Genomic DNA, 21,551 nt, shown 5'->3' with positions numbered 1-21,551 from the left:
AGCCTCTGAGAATGCTGTCAACAATGTTGACCCTACCAACATCGCTAACCAGGGTAAGGTTACGCTCTTGCAATGCGATCGGGGTAAAACACTGACGACATTTTGACAGTAGTAGCATCTTCGCATCGCTAGCGAGATCTCAAGAAAAGGCAGTGAATCCAAGAGAGCGTAGTCATTCCAATAGAAAGAGTGTTGGTGTATAACAATAAAAAGATTTTGCCATTGAAACGTTTGAGGGGTATGCTTATATAGATAACATCATCAATCGCTGTCAACCAGATCGTAAAAAAGCCAACAGAAAGATAAGCATCCGCGCAGGAGACAGAGAGAATCGCAATCGTGTCCCCATCTAGCGCATACATCCTGCCGATATTTAGATAAGATGCCCAAAAGTCTGGTCTTTCCACCAGATTAACAAACCAGTCGGGTAAACTTTTACGGGCATTCCACACATTACCAACCCACAATCTACCTAAATCGCGCAGTACACCTGCCCATAACTTCACCCTGACAAACCAACTCGGCATTGAACTCCGATCCATCAAGCGTAAGGTAAATGTCAAAGTAGACACGGTAGAAAGTACCTTGAGGCGTATCCATGCGCTCAAAGTCCTTTTCGAGGTTTTTGCGTGAGAGGTCTGAAGTGAGTGTTACGACTTCCTTGATGCCTAGTTTACTATTAATAACGTAGTTTTTACGCTGGATAATTTCTTGCAACTTACGAGGATCCTTAGTGTACTCCGGGCAGACGTCGTCGTCGCAAGCATATAGTATATCCTCGTACATGAGTGTAGCACCAGGCGCGACTTGTCTGAAGAACGAGACCTTGACCGGTTCGCCAATCTTGACTCTTTGACCCTTTTGCACAAAAATTTGACGTGTGTACTTGCAGCGATCTTTTCCGTCGAGAGACGGGACACGGTACTGTTCGGGGTGGTGACCTTCCTTGAAGGGCTGAAGGGTAGCCATTAGGTAATGCCTACGTGCAACACGGTGTGTGACAATACGCTCAGTGATACCGGCTGTGACAGCTCCTTTGACGATGGCGGCGACGGAGTCCATGGGGCGGACAACCTTTGACTGGAATTGAGGTGGGACGTGGAGTTTGATTTGTTGGAAGAGATATTCGGAAGCACCAAAACCACCGACGACTAGGACGTTCTGTACTAGTTAGCACTGGGCGTGAATTGCTTCGACGTCATGTTGCTTACCTGCAATGACCTGTTCTGTGCCTGAATGGCAATAATCTGATTCCTGACGAGCTCGAGAATACGGTTTACTACAGGCTCAAAGCACTGTAGAATCTCCTCGTTTGTGAAAGTCATGTATCCTTCCTCGATGCCAGCTTCAGGGAACTCTGCCTCGATACCAACGTCGACAGCCCATTTCTGACCATTGTTTCGGAAGTCGGCCTTTATCCTGTTCTCAAAGTCCATAATACACTTGGCGTACACCTTGCCAGCTGTCTTGGAACCATCTGGTAGTTTCATCTTCCTGATCTTGGCTCGCAAAATGTTGCTGAAGTTGCGGTTGAGGGCAGTGGAACCGCATGAATCTCCGGATCCAGCTGTGCACTCGGCGACGGAGAAGGGCTGTTCTTCTTCAACTTCGTAGGCGATCAAATCGACGGTACCACCACCGCAGTCGACAATGAGAACGGCATCGTGTATCTTGAGGTTGAGTAGACCGGTCTTTGAACAGAACATGGCGGCAGCTTCGGGCTCAGTAATGAGGGTCAGTCTGTTGTCGTTTTCGTCCCGCAGGAAACCAGCCTGGATGGCAGCCGCGCGCGTTGCAGCCTTTCCAGCATCGTTCCAGATAGCAGGTACCGTGAGGTAGTATCTGATGTTGCGCTCTTCTCGATTGAACACCTCACCAAGCGTCTTTTGCAGCTGGTTGCGCATCGCCTGGCGCAGGTGGAAGAGGTAGTCGGCGGCGACATCGATCTCAGACTTGCCTGGAGGTAGCGGTGGGAGGTTGATGGGGTCGATGTATGTGTTTCCAGACAGCATGAGCTGCAGCTTGAACCACTCGACCTTTTGCACACCAGGCTTGGGGTAGCCCGTGGGGGCCAAAGCATCGGCGATGTCAGGGCCCCATCCTACCACCTTCTGGTACTGATCGTAGTAGAGCACGGTAGGAATCTACGATGCGTTGTTAGCCATGGCATGTTGGCGTAATGGTCCAGCGTACCTTTTGCTTTGTCTGGTTACCCGCGCCAGGCCATTCGGTGATGATGTCTTCCTTGGCCTCGGTGTTGGTAGCAAAGGCGAATGCGACACCAGAGAAGGTGGTGCCCTGTTCGGGTTGATTAGCTGCTGCGCCTCGTGCTGCCTGGGGCTACTCACAAAGTCGATACCAACAATGAGTTGGGCCTTGGAGCGACCTTCACCGGCTACTTCTGCCATGCCCGAGGGCCTGTTGTATGTTGCGGGCGGACCATGAGGGGCAGGAGCTCCAGGCGGTGGTGCACCGTAGCCCTGGCCGTACTGTCCAGCTCCTGGCGGTCCTTGGGCAGGATAGCCAGGCGGGCCACCCTGCGGTGGGTAGCCCATGGGCGTTTGTTGAGGAGGGTAGCCAGGCGCGCCCGTGTTGATGGGTGGTAGAGGGCTCGCAGGTCGGCCGTGTTGTTGTTGGGGCGCACCGAGCCCACCAGGAGGGGCGTATGTGTATGAGGGTGGGCGGCCCATGGGGTTTTGGGGGTTCATGGGGAGCGACGAGCTGCTCGAGTTTGAGGCCTGAGGCGAAAGCGACGTCGGTCGTTGCTGGCCGGTTGGGGCGGGATTGCCTTGGGGAGCGGGTGACGGGTTGTGTGAGGAACTCTTTCGTTTCGAACCCACTAGGTTCTTGAAACGGGTGTTCATGGAATTCATGAGACTGAGAGAGGGAGAGGGCTGAGATTCAGCAGGTGGGGTGCGATCAAGGATATTTGGGAGAGGTGCTGCTGCGGCTGACAGCAAGCTGGGCACTGTCCAAACGGAGCAAGCTGCAAGGCTGTGTGAGGGAAAACCCGCCAACTGGGGGTGCGGCACAGTCCCCGAGGAATTGGCTGAGGATGCTTGATGACGGGCTTTGTATCCTCGAAGCTTGACACGGCAGATACAAGGCGCGAGATCACTTCGTTGCCCGTTCCCGGCCAGGGCGCTTGCTGGCGAAATTGACGCGGCGGGGTGAATTGTACACAATAGCGGGTCATCCTCCGCCGGTCAACATCCTAGAGCACTACAGCGACGCCACACACTAATTGAATCGCTCAGAACCAGCCACGTCAAGCCGCTGCCAAACACTATCCCGCCTGTTCAGCGGTTTCCAACATTCTTTTAGCGGTACCCCGGTTCTCACCGTACTGTATTCCTGGAGGATGCTTTACCAAAGTCACCACGTGCTCGACAGGAAGAACTCTCCAAAGCTTGATCCTGCAGGATGCCATTTCCCTCTGGTGGCCTAACCATCCCATCAACAGTCCTACCGCCTTACAAGCCCGAGCTTGTGTGGGTCTCCGCTGCACACTGCTCACATCAGCACTCTAGATGCCTCAGGCTACACATGACGGATAGCTTTCCCTATGCGAGCAATGGGTTGGCTAGAGTTGCACAAGAACATAAAGCTTCATCTCTCTACGCAGTTTGCAATTCGGTTTTCGCATTGCCTTGTTCCGATACCCATGCGGACCCACTAAACTTGGTAAAGCTCCCCACCAGGGTCCATAAGGCTGGTGTCTAATATTGGAACACGATTTGTTTGGTTGTGGTAAGCTAGCGTCCATCGCAGTCCAAAGTATTAATGCTAAAACAGGCAACACAACGCTGTCCAGCAACTCTGTATGTTGATCTAATGCAGGTACCTGTGATGCTGGCGTCTAATTATGCACATATGACCAGATCATCTTTTTTTTTCTCCAATACATGAATTTAGGTGGAAAAAAAAGCCTCTTCCATAATTCTATTCGAAATCCTTGTATCCAACGCGAAACCCTCAATAAGTTTCCACTGCCATCATATCCAAAGTGGTCGCGAGAATAGTTCGCGTGTGTATCATATCCACCCCTAGTCCTGTACCCATTCCTGAACCCCAACTGACTCTCATCTCACTTCCGTTCCCTCGCATCACATATTCCCCAACGCCAGCCAACCAAGCACCCCCGACACAACCAACAACATCACCGCAACGACAAACATGGCAACAATCTTCTCAATTGAATACCGCACATCGTCCGGTCTTGTCACGTCTATGCCCAGCTGACTTTCCTCGTCTTCTGCAACTCGAGGGTCGTGGTGGCTGCTGGGTATAAATTGAATGAGTGTGTCACGATACGATTGTCGGACAGCGATTGCGTATGGTGGTGGTGCGTCGGCCGGGTAGAATGCGTCGCCAGGGTGGTAAGAGCTTTCCGTTGACTGCTGCGTGTAGGCATGTGTGGAGATGAGGTGGGCGAGAGGTACGTCGTCGGCGATTGGGGTGTGTGGTGGTGAGTCTGTGTACGGTTGGTAACTCAGATTGTGTTGAGACTGGCCATGATATGCGGGTGGTGTGGTTTGACGCGTCGAGGACATTGCTTGTGATGGTGTTGGTGGCTCATCGCGATATGGCTCATCCTCTGCATAAGGAGGAGGCGTGTGTAGTATTGCGGGTAATGGCTTTATCGTCGCTGAGGAGTCTGAGGAACTTGGTGATACGTGTTGTGCGGGTGATGTGCTTCGCGCGTGTGCTGGAGAGTCACTGTATGATGCAGTAGTAGTGTTCTAGAAAAAGGTTAGCTGGTTCGATATCAGATGGGAGGGTTGAGCTGTATGCATACCTCCATGATAAGCTTCCAAAGCCACGATACCGTCCTTCTCCCAAGTACTCCTTCAGTGCTGCCAAAAGAGCGTCTGCTTTCCTCAAAGCACAACCTAAGAAGCTACCGTAAGCTATATCACCAAGAAGCTGTATGTCCAAATCAGTTGGAGGCTGGCTGCGGTACGTACCACACAACACAGTACAAAGAGATTAGCAGTCCAAGTAGTCACAGCCACAGATCAAGTTGGAGAAGAGCACAAGGCAGCTGCAACAGGCGCCCAAGGCCTTCCGCAGCAAGGGTGCGGTAGTCTATCGCGGCCCCCCATCAGATGGCTGGGGGGTAGCTATCTGCCATGGCATGGATCCGCGTAGTTGAGAGACCCATGCGCTGTGACGATTGTGGCTGGAGCGAGGGGGGCCAGGTGGGTTTAGCGCTGAGGCTTGACCCTTAGAGATGCCGCCGGGCCGGTAAGGCAGGCATTGCGGTATGCAGTTGGACTTGGTAAACTATCGCAGAATATTTGCCGACAACAACTTTACACGTTCAAGGCGTTTTTGGTATAGTGTATATGCCTTTGTTCGCCTTCAACACAACAAGGTTTGCAAGCAAGGGCAGTGCTTCCGAAAAGGAAGGGCCATTGCACCGCCACAATTCCGAAACTCGGACCCGCGACGCGACAATGCCCGCAGGTGCCTGGCATTTCACGAACGCGTTTCAGGCTTAGAATAGTAGACAGACTTGCAAGCGCCCTGTGTATCGAACCAAAGGGTTCGTTCCATCAAAAGGAAATATATGGTTTTTCTCACATCTACTAGTAGCGTCAGCAGCAGTATTTGTCCTGCAGCGATAGGCATCGCTTCGCTCTCGTGAAGTCTTCGAGGTATTCTTTCCGGGAGAAGAAGTGCACACGGTATCCAGGCACCATCCTATCCAATTGAGCGAGAAGAAACTGAATGCTTTTCAATACGATACTGTGATAGTGAGCCGAACGCTGTACCCCGTTATGCAACTTCTCCGGACGCGGCATTTAACTTCCTCAACCTCAAAGCTTGGGCACTTTCACCATTTTCGGGTCTCCACATTATCTTTTAGCAGTATGTTAATTTCAGGCTGCGTCATGACCATGCCACGGTCTTCTCTTCGCCGGTACCAACATCAAACAATGCGGACCTGATACAAAATCTTTCCAGACTACTCTCCATTTCCGCAGTCGTTTGGAGCTGCATTTCGAAGCTTCCACACCTACTGGAATGATGTTAAGTTTTCTGTAGATAAGACAAGAAAAGCATACAATGTATCGCCATGTTTACTCTCCAGCGTCACAGCATTTCATAGCAACATGAGACTCAGAAGTGCGAATTCTAACACCATCTTCGAAATTCCTCACTACACATGGACACAGCACATATCCTCTCGAAAACAATGCAAGTAACAGAAGGACACCACCCTAACTCGGATCCTTGAAGTGAACTCCAGCCCTCCCTCTCACCCATGTTCTTACCCACAAAAATCTCGTTACTTTTCCCCACAAATCCAGTCTACCGCCACAACCCACTAACCGTCTCCACTCCCCTCTCAACCACAGCCTTGACCCTCGCCCTAAGTGCATTGTTCCCACACTCCACATCCAAATCCTCCAACCAAACCTTCGCAACCCACTTATCAAACTTAATCTCCACGCCCGGAACAGGTATACCCAGATTATGCAGTCTTTTCAACTCTGCCTTGTCTTCTGCGGATAACTGATCATCTGGTGAGATGGGCGGGGGAAGAGCGGCGACGCTAAAAGGCTCTGATGGTTTGGTGTCATCCGGGGTGGAGGTATCCATGGAGTCCGGGTTAGCTGCGGGAGTTCCGTTTGCAGTAGCGGTTGTAGTGCTGTTGCGAGGCAAGGTGATGGGACGAACTGCTTCTTCGCCGAATTGAGCTTCTAGGAAGAGGAAGAGGCGGGCGAGGCGGGTGGAGGGGTCTGTAGTGCGATGTGGATGAGAGTTTTTAAAGCGATGGCTCAGTTTTGTGGTGGGTATATCGTCCTCTTCTTTGGGTGGAGAGGTATGCGTGTGAGAGTGTTGTTTTGAGGATTCTAGCATGTTTTGTCAGCGTAAGTCTTGATAAAGGATTTTTGGGTAAGTAGGGAGAGTGACTTACGTCGAACAGCTGCTGGTGAGGATTCGACTGTGAAGAGGACAGCGAGGACGGCGTCGGCGATACCATCGTTGATTACGTTGCCTTCCCATTCTACTTCTACTCTTCCTCCGTTTTTGATCAAGACGTTCACGCAGTCCATTACTGTGAACTTTGTTTCTGTTCGACTGACCTCTTCGTCTGCTTCTTCCTTGTGGGTTGTGCCGTTGCCATTCACCTTGCCGTCAACGGCAGCATCGGTGAGACTGCTCTCTTTGATAGCGCCAAAGGTTCCTTCGAGAGCCCATCGTATAAGGTCGACGCCAGCGGCTGACAAGGTGAGGTGCTGACGACATAAAATGGTAGTTGTGGTTAGACCAGCGTATTCCTTCAGGTCTTCGGGTGCCATCAGAGAAATTTTGAAGTCGTTTTGAATGAGGACACCACTGATCATGTCCACCTTCTCCCCTTCTTGGTCCTCTCCAGCATCCCCACTTTCACCGCCGTTGGGAGTCAAAGAACGAGGCAGAGGTGGAGCTATAGACGCCAGCTTTCCAACTACCTTGGCGATCTTGTCGGTCTTGAAAGGAATGCGAAGTTCCTCGCAGTTGGCTGGCGAGTAGATTTTCGTGGGGACGGCTTTCTGAGCGTTGAAGGAGAGAAGTTTGGACTTCAAACGAGTCATGTTACCCTTCTCGCCGTGAACAAGAATCTAAACTTTGATCAGTATATGCTTCTTCACCGTCAATGCTGAGCAAGAGCTGAACTTACAACAACAGGAGCAGCAACTTCTTGTACAAACTCCATGTTTTCTTTTCCGTCAACATGTGCCGCGAAACTGTACTCCTGGACTGTGCATCGTCGGGGTATCATAGTCTGCTCATTCTCCCTCTGGCCTGGTCGTCGCGCTGAGTTACTGGCTCTGGTCATGATTGCCGGGATCTGATCTGGCTCGTGAACGATTTGCTTCGCCATAGTTCCCTCGACGGAGTAACCAGTGATGATTACACCGTTCCTTGGGTCGGGTGCCCATCGCTCCAGCAGCTCACGCGATGTACCGGACTGCATCATACCTGGCGAGGCAAGCATAACACATCCACCCAGATCGTCGAATCGTTCCAGACTCTTGAGTGAGCGGACAAACTTGAAGTCCCAAGCTCCACGCCGGCCAGTATCTCCTGCGGCTTCAGCTTCGGCCATGCGTTCGGCAAAGAGGCGTTTGATGTTGTCGTTCATGGCGGAGACGTACGTTTGGTAGACCTGCATACACTTCCGTGCTAAGCTGGAGTTGTAGTAGATGGGTATCTTCTGGACCTCTGGATGCTTACTCCAGTACTCGTCGAGAATGAGAAGAAGTTCCTGGGCTCGGCCTAGAGCGAAAACTGGAAGCAGAGCTCGGCCACCGCGGTTGAGGACGTCGGTGATGGCCTTCATGAGCTGTGCCTCTCGCTCGACACGTGGCGTATGCATCGAGATACCGAATGTTGATTCAGTAATGAGTACATCGATCTTGACGCCTGGTGGTACTGACGCTGATACCAAATGTCGGTCATCTTCTCGCGAGTAGTCACCAGTGAATAATATTTTCAAGCCTGCAATCTCCATGAGAAACATGGCTGCTCCAAGGACGTGGCCGGCAGGGTATGGTGTTATCCGCACACCAGAGACAGTGTGTGTAGTATAAAAGTCGATCGACTCAATCATGGGATACGTGTTGAGATGGTCCGCCTCGGTGTACATTTGGATCTTGGTCTCGGAATTGCTCGACATGTTACCGACACGGACGGAATCTTGAATCAGCCATTTGTAGATGGCCTTGGTCGGATGTGTCATGAATACACGACCCTTGAAGTTGGTCTTCGCAAGCACGTAAGGTAGAGAGGCGGCATGGTCGACGTGAAAACTAGCCTAATGTCAGCATGATGGACGATGGCTAGAAGACTCAGGGACGAGTCAGGAAGAAGCGCCCAAAGTGGTAGATACATTGGTGGGAACCAGGGAGGGGCACATCATCGAAGTCGAGCGGAGAGGAAGCAAATAATATTCCATTCATAGTGATATACAAGTCGCTGAACTGCGAGTGCCCTTTGCGCGCTCATGGTCCGACTCCAGTGATGCGCCGAACCCCAACTACCATGACAAGCAAGACGCGCGTATACATACTGTGAAATTAGTAGCACGTCTACAGTGCTAAGATCGAAGTCATCGTAGAATGGCATTGCCGACAAGCCTTCGTGTGCGGGATGCATACCGGCATCAAGCTGTTCGGCATTAGCATGGTCGCGGTACAATATTCCAGTCCTGTATGCGCACCATGACTGTCTTGCCCTTGTACTGGATGATGTGACACGACCGACCGACCTCATTACCGCCTCCCAAGCAGAGGAACATGAGCTCGTCGGAGGGATCTATTGGGTCTTCGTCCTCGGGCGCCATCGCAGTTGCCTTTCTCTTCGACGCCATGATTGTGCGGGTTGAGGTGCGACAGTCTGGTACGCGTTATACAGAAGCGGAGGTGAGGCTATTAGGTGTGTGAGTTGCAGCCGACGAAGAACGCGTAAAGTAGCTATGAGAAGCGTTTGGATCTATCTCATTAGTCGCGGATTAGTATCGCAAAGCTAATCAACGCCTCGATTGGAAAATCCAAGGGTGGGAGGGAAGGTGTTGCAGCGTCGAGTGAGAATGGAGTGGTTGTTAGATGACCATTGCGGCTCTCTTTGTCTGGCGCGCGACTGCCAAGACCCAGTCCGTGCTCGTCATTCCAGATTCAACTTCGGCTTTGTCGACCGCGACATCACCAATACCGACGCGCCCACCGACTCAACCCATCGCGACTGCCGAAGAACACGTCCAAGAGCTGGCCTTGTCGACTCTGGAATCCACCGCCACCGGATGACGCGCCGATAAATCCCTTTCACCTGCGCAACTCCCCGCAGGGGACGAGCTGCCCATCATGGCCTACCCAAACTACAACCAGTATCCTCCACCGGGCCAGCAGCCCCCGCCGCCCGTGCAAACGCAGAACCTGAATCACCATCAACAGCAACGCGCCTTCTCACCGCAAAACTACCAGCAGTCACCGACAGCCCTATCCCCAACTATGGGAAGCGGCATTCCTCCGAATAAGCGTCAGCGTCTGTCCCCGAATCCGCCCTCACCCGCGCCATACCAATCGCCTTTCGGCATGCCTGGCGCGCCCACGTATCCTCCTTCTCCGTATACCGCATCCCCGCAGACGCCTGGTTATCACTCATTGCCTACATCGCCCGCCGCGATGCAGCCTCCGCCATTCCACCAGCCCCAGCCGTACCAGCATCCGAATGGACAACAGCCAGCGCCTCAGGGTTCCATGCCGCCACCCAAGGTTCCATACAGCAAGACAGCGGACAACTCAGAACTGGAGAAGGCGAATGCGCGCGATCTCGATGTTAACAATATCAGCGATGTTCTTACGGGATCCGGTATTGACTTGCGCGCCGAGGAGGACAATTTGCTACACAATTACAGGAGCTTCAACTCGCAGGCGTCGGGGTCTACAGCATCGCCACATGCTAGCTTCAACAACTGGAGCCAGCAGTCGGGCCATGGCGCATTCCAGGGGACCGGTGCGCTCAGTCAGGAAATGACCAAGGAGCAGCAAGAAGCCGAGTTCATCAGGAAGCACGAACAAGCAGCCAGAATTCTGAACGAATCCGCCCAGCAGCCGCTCAACGATCCGTTCCTACAAGCGAGTGTTCTTAGGCATCGCATTGCGAAGCGTGGTTATGAGCACGGCATTCAGATAAATGTAGATGGTCTGTTTGACAAAATCCCAGACAAGGGCCAGCAAGAAATCACACGTACTACGCAAGCTGGTGCTAATGGCGAACAAATCGTAGGCTTGGAGGCTGCCAGTCTACTGAACCAGAACGCTCCGCTTGTGGAGATTCTGACCCTAATTTCCCTGGCTGCCGAGGAGCGCATACGTACCGTGGTCGAGGATTCTTTCGCTCTATGCCAAGGTCGTCAAAATACTTCTCATGGCATCATTCCACCCCAGATGCTTGACGTTGCCGTTGTAGAAGAGAATGCACAGGAGAAAATGGCCCCACCACTCAACATCTTGAAGACGCCGTGGGAGGCTCCGGACAGCGCTGTCAGCCCAATAACGACAGCCAGCAAGGGTATGTTTGTCCTGAATGATGTGTATATGATTGCTAACTTACTCAGGCGTTCCCAATGCGGGACGACTACCAACGCCTCCAAGCGAAGCACCTCCAACCCCACAGCGAACATACCAAAACGTCAACCACGTAGCCCAGGCGCTCACAAAGCGTGTTCAGGATGACTACAAGTGGGAGCAGGAGCGACTTCGGAAACGCGCAAAGCGTCAAGCAGGCGCCTCGTCTTCCTCAGCAGATACGCCAGCTATCCCCATACCCATGCCAGAACCCGTCACAAAGAAAGCTTTGGCGTTCGCCAAGAAGCAGAGTCAGTCAGATGTTGTCGTGTTTGGCAAAGCCAACGAAACAGCCAGTATGGCGCTTGGCGGCAAGAAGAAGAAGTACTCGTGGATGATTGGTGGAGGTGGCGGTCCAGCATCAGGTGCATCGACACCACGGCCGGCTGCTGCAACAGGTGGCAGTGGCACCGCTACACCTGCAGTTCAAGCTCCTGAAAAGGCTCTTCTGGGCCGGAAGCGCAAGTTCGGCGATGCAATCGAGCAGAATGAGACAGGCGCTGGTATCCAACTTCGTGATCTAATTCACGTACTAGACAATGACGGAAAAGAGAAGAAGACGCTCACCGTCATCCTGGCGCGTCTCAAGAATACGGAAAAGGACGCTAAGCCTGAGGTCAACAAATCGTTGCCTCCTGCGGGTGTAAGAGCTTAGGCTTTGCTTTATTTGCATTATCAGCGTTGGCGTTCAACGGGAGGCTTGTGGGACTGATGAGGGTCAGAATATGTGCGACACTTTATTTGCATCATATCCCCAAGGGCTGGGGTAAAACTTTGCATCGACTGAAGATGTAGCGGTTGGGTGCCTTCAGATGGAACTTGTATCAAAAATATCACATTCGATGGGCTGTAGTGGCTAAACACTTCCCGGCAATATTATTTACAAAAATCCTTACCTGCTAGAGTACGGTTTGAGTGATTGGTCATGCTTCTTAGTGATTGAAAGCTTCTCTGCATCGATAACCTTGATTGTAACGTGCTCGAGCGGAATTCGCGCACTGTACGATTCAATTTCGACGCTTTGTGTCGTAAAGTCATCGCAGTATGTCCGGGTGCGCACTCTATCACTTCATATGAGAAAAAGAAGGCGGCTTCAATCGCGTCTTAGTTTTCCATATCGACAATACGAAACGTGTCGTCGCAAGACTACCATTTCAAGTAGCAGGGCCACCAAGATTAACAACCAACTCTAAAGTCGCAACCATACAGTACTGTATGTTCAGCCCTCAAACTAGGAAACTAAATAGCCTAGCCATATATGACTAACTTTGTAATATATTAGTACAAACTGTAACCAGCATCCCCATTCCCAAGATACTGGACTGGAGCGACGATGCTTCCAATGCCGTTGGAAGCGAATACATCATCATGGAACACGCCTCGGGTACCTGGTTAGCCGATAGATGGCCAAGCATGATGGCGAAAGAGCCGGTCAGGTGCATGAAGCCTATCTACGAAAAGCTCAAAGAAGCCGCCAAACTTGAATCACCCGCATATGACAGCAGTTACCGGGAATTAATTCAAACTTCGCTGCGTTGGAAAGAACTGGGCTTCAAAGGCGAATGTCCGTTTCCTTAACCCAGCGTCGAGGAACACGCAGTATATCTGAGAGAGTACAAGGAGTTTGAATCATCCCAGCAACTGAAAACCGGACTTATGCAGCTTTGCGATACGGGGGTTGATGGGTTGGTGCCTAGTGACGAGTTTGAAGGAGTTCGTCTGGAGCATGTTGAAAAGTATGGGGGCGAGGAAGGGATTTAGTAGAAGTTGACCGGGGAGGAGTTTAGAGAAGTTTGGTCGTGGGATCTGGAGGGTTGAGCGGTCAATTTGATGCGAGTTGATGTACATTATGATGAGTGAACTTTAGTAGAAATGCACGCAATAGGTAGACTTGGCAACGACATATGGTTAAACTTGGGGGTTGATTGTTCTTGCGTTTGTTTCATTCTGTTCTGTAGTAAACGCGCGCTGGTGTGTAGATGTGGTAATCGTGTAGTAGTAATATCAATCCCAATTTCAACCCGAGCAAACAGACCGCACAAAAAAAGGTACTCCTACACAGCTAGATCCAACTCTGGGATCTCCTTCAACGCGTTCTCATCACTAATCGGTCGCAGCACCGGCGTCTCAGGCAACGACATAGGCGTGGGTGCAGTGAGATCTAGCCACAGTTCAGGAATTGTAGGTGTCAACCCAAATATGGGAAACACCAGGGGTCGCAAAACGGGTGTACGGGGTAGGATGATATTGCAAACTGTGAGATCGATGCCTTTCCATTCCATGTCCATGTTCTTGACCTTCAAGATTGGTTTGGAGACTGCAGTTGGTGCGGAGGTGGTGTTGATGGAGGCGATCAAGGCGGTTGAAGACGATGTCAGTGACGTTTTTGATGGCGCCCTTGAAGGATGAGCGGCTGGAAACGACGATGGTGCCGAGCTAGGGTCAGAAGGCACGATTGTGAGCTCGTATTCGTTGGGCTGTTTGGCTTGTAATCGTTGTGTGGTACGGAATTGCGCGCGGACCATCATGGTGAAAGCCATAGTATGAGCTGAAGGGACTTGAGAGGCTGTTTGTGAAACCGAGTCGTGAAGAGGTGTGTGAAAGGCGTTGTGAAGAGCTTCTTGAAAAGTCGTAGGATTTGTTTTGCGACAAGATAGTGTGAAGAGTTCCATGTGTGGTGAAGAAACGGCCATGACGGCCTCCGTTGATATACCATATCCTTGATGATGAACCATGGATGTGACTTGCTACTTTTTGGTCGATATGCGATCCACGGTTGGGATGTTGAAAACCAACATTGGACTGGAACTCGCCAATCCGACGTATCTTAGCAATGTAATTACCCATGCGCCATACCGAACTAAGAGAATGGCTGCTGTGCTCCTAGTTGACGTGTAACTCTTCACGGCCTTGGAATCAAGTCTGCATTCCACGTCCCTCTAGTATTGACAGTAGAAGAATGTGACAATTGGAGTATGCATATTTAGTCCGCGACGAAGGTATTGCACAACCAATACTTCCAATAATATCATTCTCAGTAACATGTCAGAACGCCAGTCAGTTTACGGTGCAATAATCAGTGGGACAAGTATACCAACAATGAGTGCGAAAACTGTACGTGGGTCGGAGGCATTTACGCGTTTGCGCTTGCGCGAACGCTTGCGTCAGGCTAATCCAAACACCGTTTATGACTCCGAGCAGGAGGATTTTGATGAGCGCTTTACCTTCGAAAAGAGCGAAATAGTACCCTCGTCGGATCTATGTAATGAGAAACACGCGGCGCTGAACGCCGATCTCGAGGACGTCAAAGCCAGACTCGAAGAACTATGTCGGGAAGAACATGAATCATTCCTGGATGCTGATGAAGAAGACTCGGACTGGGAGAGGTACCGAAGAATATCAGCGACGTTGAATTCGGATGAGCCAGGCATGGATACCTCAGTTCTTGAGCGAATTAGAAACGGAGAAGGACCACGCGACACTTTGTTTGAAGATATGCTTGCACCATTACGATCGAGGCCGCTAGTACCAGGAACAGAAGAATCAAAAGAAGACATGTTGGAAGTGCTACTTGCCTGGAACAAGCGCATTACTGACGACTGTAATGATGATCTTACAGCGCGCAAGGCGTTTATCGCTGCTTTGGAAGAGAGAGTGAATGTTGTCGATAAGGTTACGGCGATCGTGAGCGACGACACGAATAGTAATCAGAACAATGAGATTGGCCATGATGGTATTCTGGAGCCTTCTCAACGGCGATTGCTGAAAGCCATTCAGGCATATCGACCAGAAACCAGATCTTTTAAGAACCAGGACCCATTTAACATGCTTATCATTCTATTGGCGCATGTTCGACAGGAAGAGTTTGAGGTGGCGGACAAAGATGATTGTATAAACCTTGCTTTGTGGGTATTGATTGGACAGGGACAACTGAAGTACCGCTTCGATCGTGAGAAGCAAAGACGTTCATACCAGAGTCAAAAGGAGGACGCAGAGCAAGACGGCAATCCAGACAAAGTAAGACGCTGTACAGCTAGATGGAGAGTCTACAATAAGAGATTGGCAGAAAGAACGATGCGGAAATTGATGACCAGAATCCAATGCGCGCGAAACGGAATGAGAAAGATCGGAATTGATGAGCTATTGAAGTTAGCTGTACTTCGTTCAGCGCAGCCACGCGCAGAAAGAGACGATATTCTATATGACTATACTCCGTCCTGGGGAGAGATATTGGACAGGTGCACTCAGGCGGACGACTATGATACCTTGAACAACAAGCTAGGAAATTACTTCTCGGATCTGCAGACCACTCTCGAAGTAACTGCAAGCAAAGTTCAAGATATGAAGACAACCCATAACATGGTCTTGTCCAGAACGGCGAAGTTCGTTGGCGCTGATCTGAGAGGTCGGAATGAAACTGAGAGAGCGCGTATAATGACAGCACGGCTGAACGATCCGGTTACGGTGAAGATAATGGAGGAGACGCTGGAGGGCATGTTGAGCACGCGCCTAGTTGCAACGCAGATGCTTGTGCACGTGAATTTGATGGAAGAGTCAATAAGTGGATTGCTGGAAGCTGCAGCAGCGAAACATGGCGACTTGACTGGACTGATCCGCTTGATTAATCGCGACGAGAGGCCGATTTCTAGCAACGAGGCCGATGTTGAAGATGCTTCTATTAAGAGAAGTGAAGACGAAGAAGTTTGATAGTACCGCCGGAGATAGAGATGTTAAACCCGGTTGTTGAGGATTAGCGACATGTGATTCCGATTGATCTGAAAACGTCAATTTCTGTCTTTTCACGAGCCCCTGAGCGCCAGCTGCCTCGCGTGAGTGATGTAAGAACAACGCGCGATCTTGTACTGTGAAAAAATCAATATGCGTAAAGGAATTCGGGTGCGGGATTAACGAAAGCCGATAGGCACGCCTAAATCACAGTGACGTGAATGGAGGATTTGCGACAGGGCGGGTATCCGGATTGAAGTCGGGAAAGAACGGGTCCAACGCCAAGAACAAAACTTCTCATCAACTATCACGGCTTCCTAATCTCCGTCTGTCCATCTTCAACACCACCAAACCTCTCCACTCCACTTCCTTCGCTTCTACTATCCATACCAGCGAAATGGCCACCTCTCCTCCTCCCACCGCCACCGGCTCCAGCAAGGTCGATGCCGCAAAGGCTAAGCTTGCGGCCGCCGACCCTACCGCGCCCACTGGCCTTGATCTGTACTCGCGATTCGCTTTCGCCGGTGCCGTCTGCTGCTCCGTCACCCACGGAGCCCTCACACCCGTCGATGTGTACGTTTTGCCGCCCCTCAATGGCTTCGGACGACGCCAGTGGCTGTATCGCACACGTTTTGCGACAGTTGACAGCTATCAAAAATGACGATGGAATGCCAAGCTAACATGTGCAACAGCGTCAAGACCAGGATACAACTTGACCCTGTCACCTACAACACCGGTCTGATCGGTGGCTTCAGGAAGACCATCGCCAATGAGGGTATGGGCGCTGTCTGGACCGGTTTCGGTCCTACCGCTGCTGGTTACTTCCTCCAGGGTGCCTTCAAGTTCGGAGGTTACGAGTTCTTCAAGCAGCAGTCCATCAACCTCGTCGGTTACGAGACTGCCGCCAACAACCGCACTGCCGTCTACCTCGCCTCTGCCGCTGTCGCTGAGTTCTTCGCCGATGTCGCCCTCTGCCCTCTCGAGGCTACCCGTATCCGTCTCGTCGGTGACCCAACCTTCGCCAATGGTCTTGTTGGTGGATTCTCCAAGATCCTGAAGAACGAGGGTGTCGGTGCTTTCTACTCTGGTTTCGGACCCATCCTGTTCAAGCAGTACGTAGCAGCCTTCTCTGGGTGCAGGTTGGATTTCGACTAACGATATAACAGGGTTCCCTACACCATGGCCAAGTTCGCCGTCTTCGAGAAGGTCAACGAGGCCGTCTACTCCGTCGTCGACAAGAGCCAGACCTCCAACGGAATGCAGACTGTCTACAACTTGGGCTCTGGTATCATTGCTGGTTTCGCCGCCGCCATCATCTCCCAGCCTGCCGACACCATGCTCTCCAGGATTAACAAGACCAAGGGTCTTCCCGGAGAGGGAACCACCTCCCGTTTGATCAAGATCGCCAAGGAGCTCGGTCTCCGTGGTTCATTCGGTGGTATCGGTGCCCGTCTTTTCATGGTTGGTACCCTGACTGCTGGTCAGTTCGCCATCTATGGTGACATCAAGAAGGCTCTTGGCGCCACCGGAGGTGTCGAGATCGCTAAGACCAACTAAATGTTCGTCTTCTGCGATTTGGGGAGAGTGACGGAGGAGATGATACCAGGACAGCCATGACAGCAGGTCTCGAGGTGGACTTGTCACACAAAAGTCTGTCTTTTCTTGCATAATGGCTGGCATGGGTTTGGTTCGATATCACATTTCTTCTTCTATGTGTTTTGCGTTTACTTGCAGTCATTCAAGTTAGATCTTGCTTCGCTTAGACGGCGATTTTATGTAACAGTACGATCGAGTAGGAAATATGCTGCAATAGACCCAACTCATAATGTCCAAGAATTGCATTACACTCGTGAGATCAAATATGGTTCAAAAGATGGTGATCTTTAGACCAGAATCAATGTCTTTTACATGATTCAGATCTTAACGCCGTGTTTGAGATCTAGAGCCGTGGAGTTACTCGTGAAGTACCAGCCTGGAGGTAGTCGCAATATTAGCATTGACAACTACAAGTAACAACAAATAAGTCTTATTATACTAACAACCATGAACTTCGCCCTGGCGGTCGGTTCGACAATGGGAAATGCAGGGTGGCATGCTGCTCAATCAGAGCGCGCTGCGCCATGATCTGGTTGTTGGAACCAAAGCACCTCACGTCAGCTTCAGTTTCCCATCGGTCATTCCGCGCCGATTACCAGCTGCTAGCTATGTCAGCCTTAGTCTTAGCCTCACAGCCTGTACAGTCTCCCAGATATATGGACCGGCTATGTACAGCGTCTTCATAAACCAGCGACGTTGCTTGGAGTTGAGGTTCTATTGCCCCTCAGTCTCGCCCAGGCCCCCAACTACGTCGCTGGTAGCACCAAACCACATTGAGTATCGATCCCGAAAGGTACCCGTGCCAGAGCTCTTACTCAGCTTCCCATCAGCAATCCCAGGATTCTTCCCTTCGCGCGGCCAAAACTTGCTTTCACCGAGGCTTTTTGTCGCTCAATGCGAAGCGATTCTCGGTATAGCTAGCCAATGTCCGACCGTTCGGGCGCGACATCTCGCGATTTTGCATTTCAAATATCTGACCAAGCAGGTGGAGCATCGCAACAGCACCCACAGCAGTTCTACGGCGGCTACCATGCCGAGCACAACGCGAATGCGTCCGAGGCTACAAGCCAGGCGCATAGTCATGACTTTTCCGCGGGATTTCATAACTATACCGGTAACGCGCAACAACACCAAGTGATGCCAGGACATCTCACCGGCTTTGGCCTTAACTCTTCTGCGCCTGCAGGCTGGGATGCGATTGACTTTTCCGACTTCACGAATCAGTACGAGCCGCAGGGTGAACTTGTTCAAGAGTACCAAAGTCAAATAGATCCTACCAACGACTTCAGCATTCCACATCCTGTTACCGCGGGGGAAGCGGCGTATCAAGCATTTCCCCAAAGCCAGAGCGCTACTCCAACGCCAAATGCTGCGCAAAGCCAGGGCCAGTTGTCTCCGCCGCCTCCGCCAGCCCAACCACAGCAGCAACAAAGATCAGCTAATCAAGTGGGTATGAAGAGGAAAATTGATTCTGAGCCTTCTTCAACTGTACCGCAAAGTGGTGGTATCGGAACAGAGAACCCAGCGAAGCGCCAGAACGTGTCGCGACACTCATCCGACGCCGCAACAGCTTCGCCAGTCCTACCAGCCCCGGCTGACGCTCGTACACCATCAATGGCGCGAACTGCAGTCCATGCTTCTACCGAAGCTGTACCGCAGCCCGTGTCACGAGAGAATACAGATACCGAGCGACGGAAGGAGCAGAGCAAGGGTACTGGGCCACAGGGAAGGGTCATTGATGTCTCGACACCGCGCAGAGTGCCTGAGTCGCCTGGTGGGCTAGACATACTTCCTGCTGGCAAGGTGTTCCCCATACAGATTGGATCCGAGTTGTTCAGGCTGTCAGGAGCCTCGTTAGCGTCTGATGGTAAGCATGCGCTGGATGTATGGAGAGGTTCTAGTAACTGAGACTATTAGAGCACCCTCACACTTTTCGCATTTCTTCAGCCAGCAGCTGCACGACAATGGCGGTCGAGCTGGCGACATAAGGACCTTGTACATCGATCGCGACCCTGATACTTTTCGCGACATTGCGCTTCATCTCCAAGGCTACCACATTACACCGCGAGATGGTGAGCATTTTGTGAAGCTATATGCGGATGCGCAGTTCTACTCTCGTAAGCTCAGCAATGTGTAGCCACAGGGTTCAATGCTAATGTTAGCAGTGCCTCGCCTTACCAAACAGCTATTCAGCACCGACATCTTTGTGAACATTGGGGGAACACCCTTCCAGATACAACGCGATCTTTTCTCCGCTCCAGGAGACAGCCCGAATTACTTCTCGCTTGGGTTTGCACATTTCTTCTCGACGCCATCCGAAGCCTTTCCGGGACTGGATCGCGATGCGCTGCTTCGACCACCGTCCATCAAGCCTCCGTCAGTGCCTAGTAGAAACGGGCAGATATTTGGCGAGCTGATTCAACTACTGCAAGGTTATAACGTCGAGATACGAAACGAAGCACATCGTTCTCGTCTACTGAGGGACGCGCGGTACTTCCACCTTAAAGGCTTGGAGCAAAAGATTATACCTTGCGAGATTTCGTATAACCTGAAACGTCAAGAGTCGGAGATTTTGATTCGTATTGAAGATATTCGACAGTCTGGTATCTCGTTCATTCCTGATAGAGGTCTCAGCGACTTAGACTCGGGGTCAGCGGGCGTCTCACCAAACTCTCTATCCATGAGTAAGGTCGCGAGTCCAGCCACGTCAACAGCAAGCAGCAGTGCAGTCTTGAAGGCGGGATATGTATCGTATGCACGGCCGTACACGGATGACCATGCGAATAGCAACGTCCTCGTCGTGGAAATCGCGTCATCAGAGTCAACAATGCTGTACCTTCCACTATTGGCGCAGCAAGAGCCTTTAGTTGAAGCTGAACTCCGAGCAACCTTCCATAACTCGACCCTCGCACGAGTGTCCTCTCTCTTCTCTGTCATAGCTTCCAAGATGGGCTTGCCCGCTACACAACCTCTAGGCCTTATGTACCTGCAATCCGGCGGAGGAGTTGCAGCGCAGCCCGTCAGCCCCGCTAATTCGGGCGTTAGCGAACGTCGTGTTCGCGTACGAGTTGACCAAGATTGTGCTCTAGAAGTCGACGGATCACCAGCAGAGCTCGCCATTGGTGAAGGAGCCTACCTGGGCATTCGCCGACCGGACAAAAAGGACGGCTGGTTGTGGGGTGGCAAGTCTTTCAACGCCGACGAGGGAGAGGAGTTGGAATGGACGATAAAACGCGCGCACTGGCGCATTCGCGTCGAACCTATTGGAAGCGATGCCGATGACAAGAACATGCAAGTCGTTTTGTGCGCAGTGAAGATCGAAGCCTTTACTAATGAACGGATACGGAATTCCTCAAGAGGCTTCTTAGGCAGTGGCTAGGTTAGGAGATTATCTCGGGCGGAGTCGGTCCCAGAGATCCTGCACGAGCCTCGACCTCCGAATATAAGTGTATCACGCATCCAATTCTTTCACATACGACCATAGGATCTTGAGATCACGGCTTCCCGTTCGCTCAGCCCTAGTTAAGCAAGATACCGGCGGATTAGTAGTCAGGTGGGTGACCACTGGCGAATCCCCGCTGTTGTATGTTTTTGATTTTTTTTTCCCCCACTCGACATTGAATGAGCCTTTTGTTAGCATTGAACGAATGCAACTATGATTTCGCTTACAGACCGTAGTGTGACTGATCATAGCACTCCGGTCTTACCTGTGAACAGCTCACGTACGACACCACTACAAGTTCGCATGAGCCGCTCAGTGACGTACTTCAAGTATCCCGGTCGAGAAGCCTACCTAGTGCAGTCTCCTACTGAGTTAATAATCAGAAACTACCCGTAAGATGTAGACCGTAACTGCGCACAGTCATTACGAAACTGGGGATCCAACACCGCCACAAAAATGGCACGCGACTGGAAGAAGACTATGCGAAAGAGGCTTCCACGAGTGGCTTTGATACGCTAGTCTATGATTTAGGGTGGAGTGGCGCGTAAGCTTGAGGTCAAGGCCAAGACATACGGCTTGCTTACAATGATTTGCGTGATTTGCACATCGACAAGCCAAATTTGATCACGAGTACAGTAACTAATTTGCTTTTGTATAGATGTTAT

The 21,551-nt window shown here is 51.3% G+C and overlaps 6 protein-coding genes across 6 annotated transcripts; 4 read left to right on the top strand and 2 right to left on the bottom strand.

Moving 5' to 3' along the window:
* Positions 1–468: 468 nt before the first annotated feature.
* On the bottom strand, positions 469–9,367 carry ALTATR162_LOCUS1227 (uncharacterized protein; the record flags this gene model as incomplete). The annotated part of the gene is made up of 11 exons (XM_043308822.1): positions 469–668; positions 723–1,161; positions 1,212–2,144; positions 2,194–2,298; positions 2,349–2,961; positions 4,177–4,742; positions 6,340–6,863; positions 6,929–7,616; positions 7,676–8,807; positions 9,068–9,165; positions 9,218–9,367. 11 exons carry the CDS (start codon positions 9,365–9,367, stop codon positions 469–471), a joined length of 5,448 nt encoding a protein of 1,815 aa, XP_043164757.1.
* A 490-nt stretch (positions 9,368–9,857) lies between these two features.
* Positions 9,858–11,778, top strand: ALTATR162_LOCUS1226 (uncharacterized protein; the record flags this gene model as incomplete). The annotated part of the gene is made up of 2 exons (XM_043308821.1): positions 9,858–11,067; positions 11,114–11,778. The coding sequence occupies 2 exons, from the start codon at positions 9,858–9,860 to the stop codon at positions 11,776–11,778; spliced, it is 1,875 nt and encodes a 624-aa protein (XP_043164756.1).
* Positions 11,779–13,177: 1,399 nt separating this feature from the next.
* ALTATR162_LOCUS1225 (uncharacterized protein) lies at positions 13,178–13,651 on the bottom strand (the record flags this gene model as incomplete). The annotated part of the gene is made up of 1 exon (XM_043308820.1): positions 13,178–13,651. The coding sequence occupies one exon, from the start codon at positions 13,649–13,651 to the stop codon at positions 13,178–13,180; it is 474 nt and encodes a 157-aa protein (XP_043164755.1).
* A 571-nt stretch (positions 13,652–14,222) lies between these two features.
* On the top strand, positions 14,223–15,830 carry ALTATR162_LOCUS1224 (uncharacterized protein; the record flags this gene model as incomplete). Its single annotated transcript, XM_043308819.1, has 1 exon — positions 14,223–15,830. The coding sequence occupies one exon, from the start codon at positions 14,223–14,225 to the stop codon at positions 15,828–15,830; it is 1,608 nt and encodes a 535-aa protein (XP_043164754.1).
* A 415-nt stretch (positions 15,831–16,245) lies between these two features.
* ALTATR162_LOCUS1223 (uncharacterized protein) lies at positions 16,246–17,405 on the top strand (the record flags this gene model as incomplete). Its single annotated transcript, XM_043308818.1, has 3 exons — positions 16,246–16,421; positions 16,541–16,960; positions 17,015–17,405. The coding sequence occupies 3 exons, from the start codon at positions 16,246–16,248 to the stop codon at positions 17,403–17,405; spliced, it is 987 nt and encodes a 328-aa protein (XP_043164753.1).
* Positions 17,406–18,368: 963 nt separating this feature from the next.
* On the top strand, positions 18,369–20,823 carry ALTATR162_LOCUS1222 (uncharacterized protein; the record flags this gene model as incomplete). Its single annotated transcript, XM_043308817.1, has 3 exons — positions 18,369–19,311; positions 19,364–19,561; positions 19,610–20,823. The coding sequence occupies 3 exons, from the start codon at positions 18,369–18,371 to the stop codon at positions 20,821–20,823; spliced, it is 2,355 nt and encodes a 784-aa protein (XP_043164752.1).
* Between the last annotated feature and the right edge of the window lie 728 nt (positions 20,824–21,551).

This window comes from Alternaria atra (assembly GCF_907166805.1).
Source record: "Alternaria atra isolate CS162 genome assembly, contig: 21, whole genome shotgun sequence".
NCBI classification, from domain to species: domain Eukaryota; kingdom Fungi; phylum Ascomycota; class Dothideomycetes; order Pleosporales; family Pleosporaceae; genus Alternaria; species Alternaria atra.
This window is presented reverse-complemented; position numbering and strand designations above follow the sequence as displayed.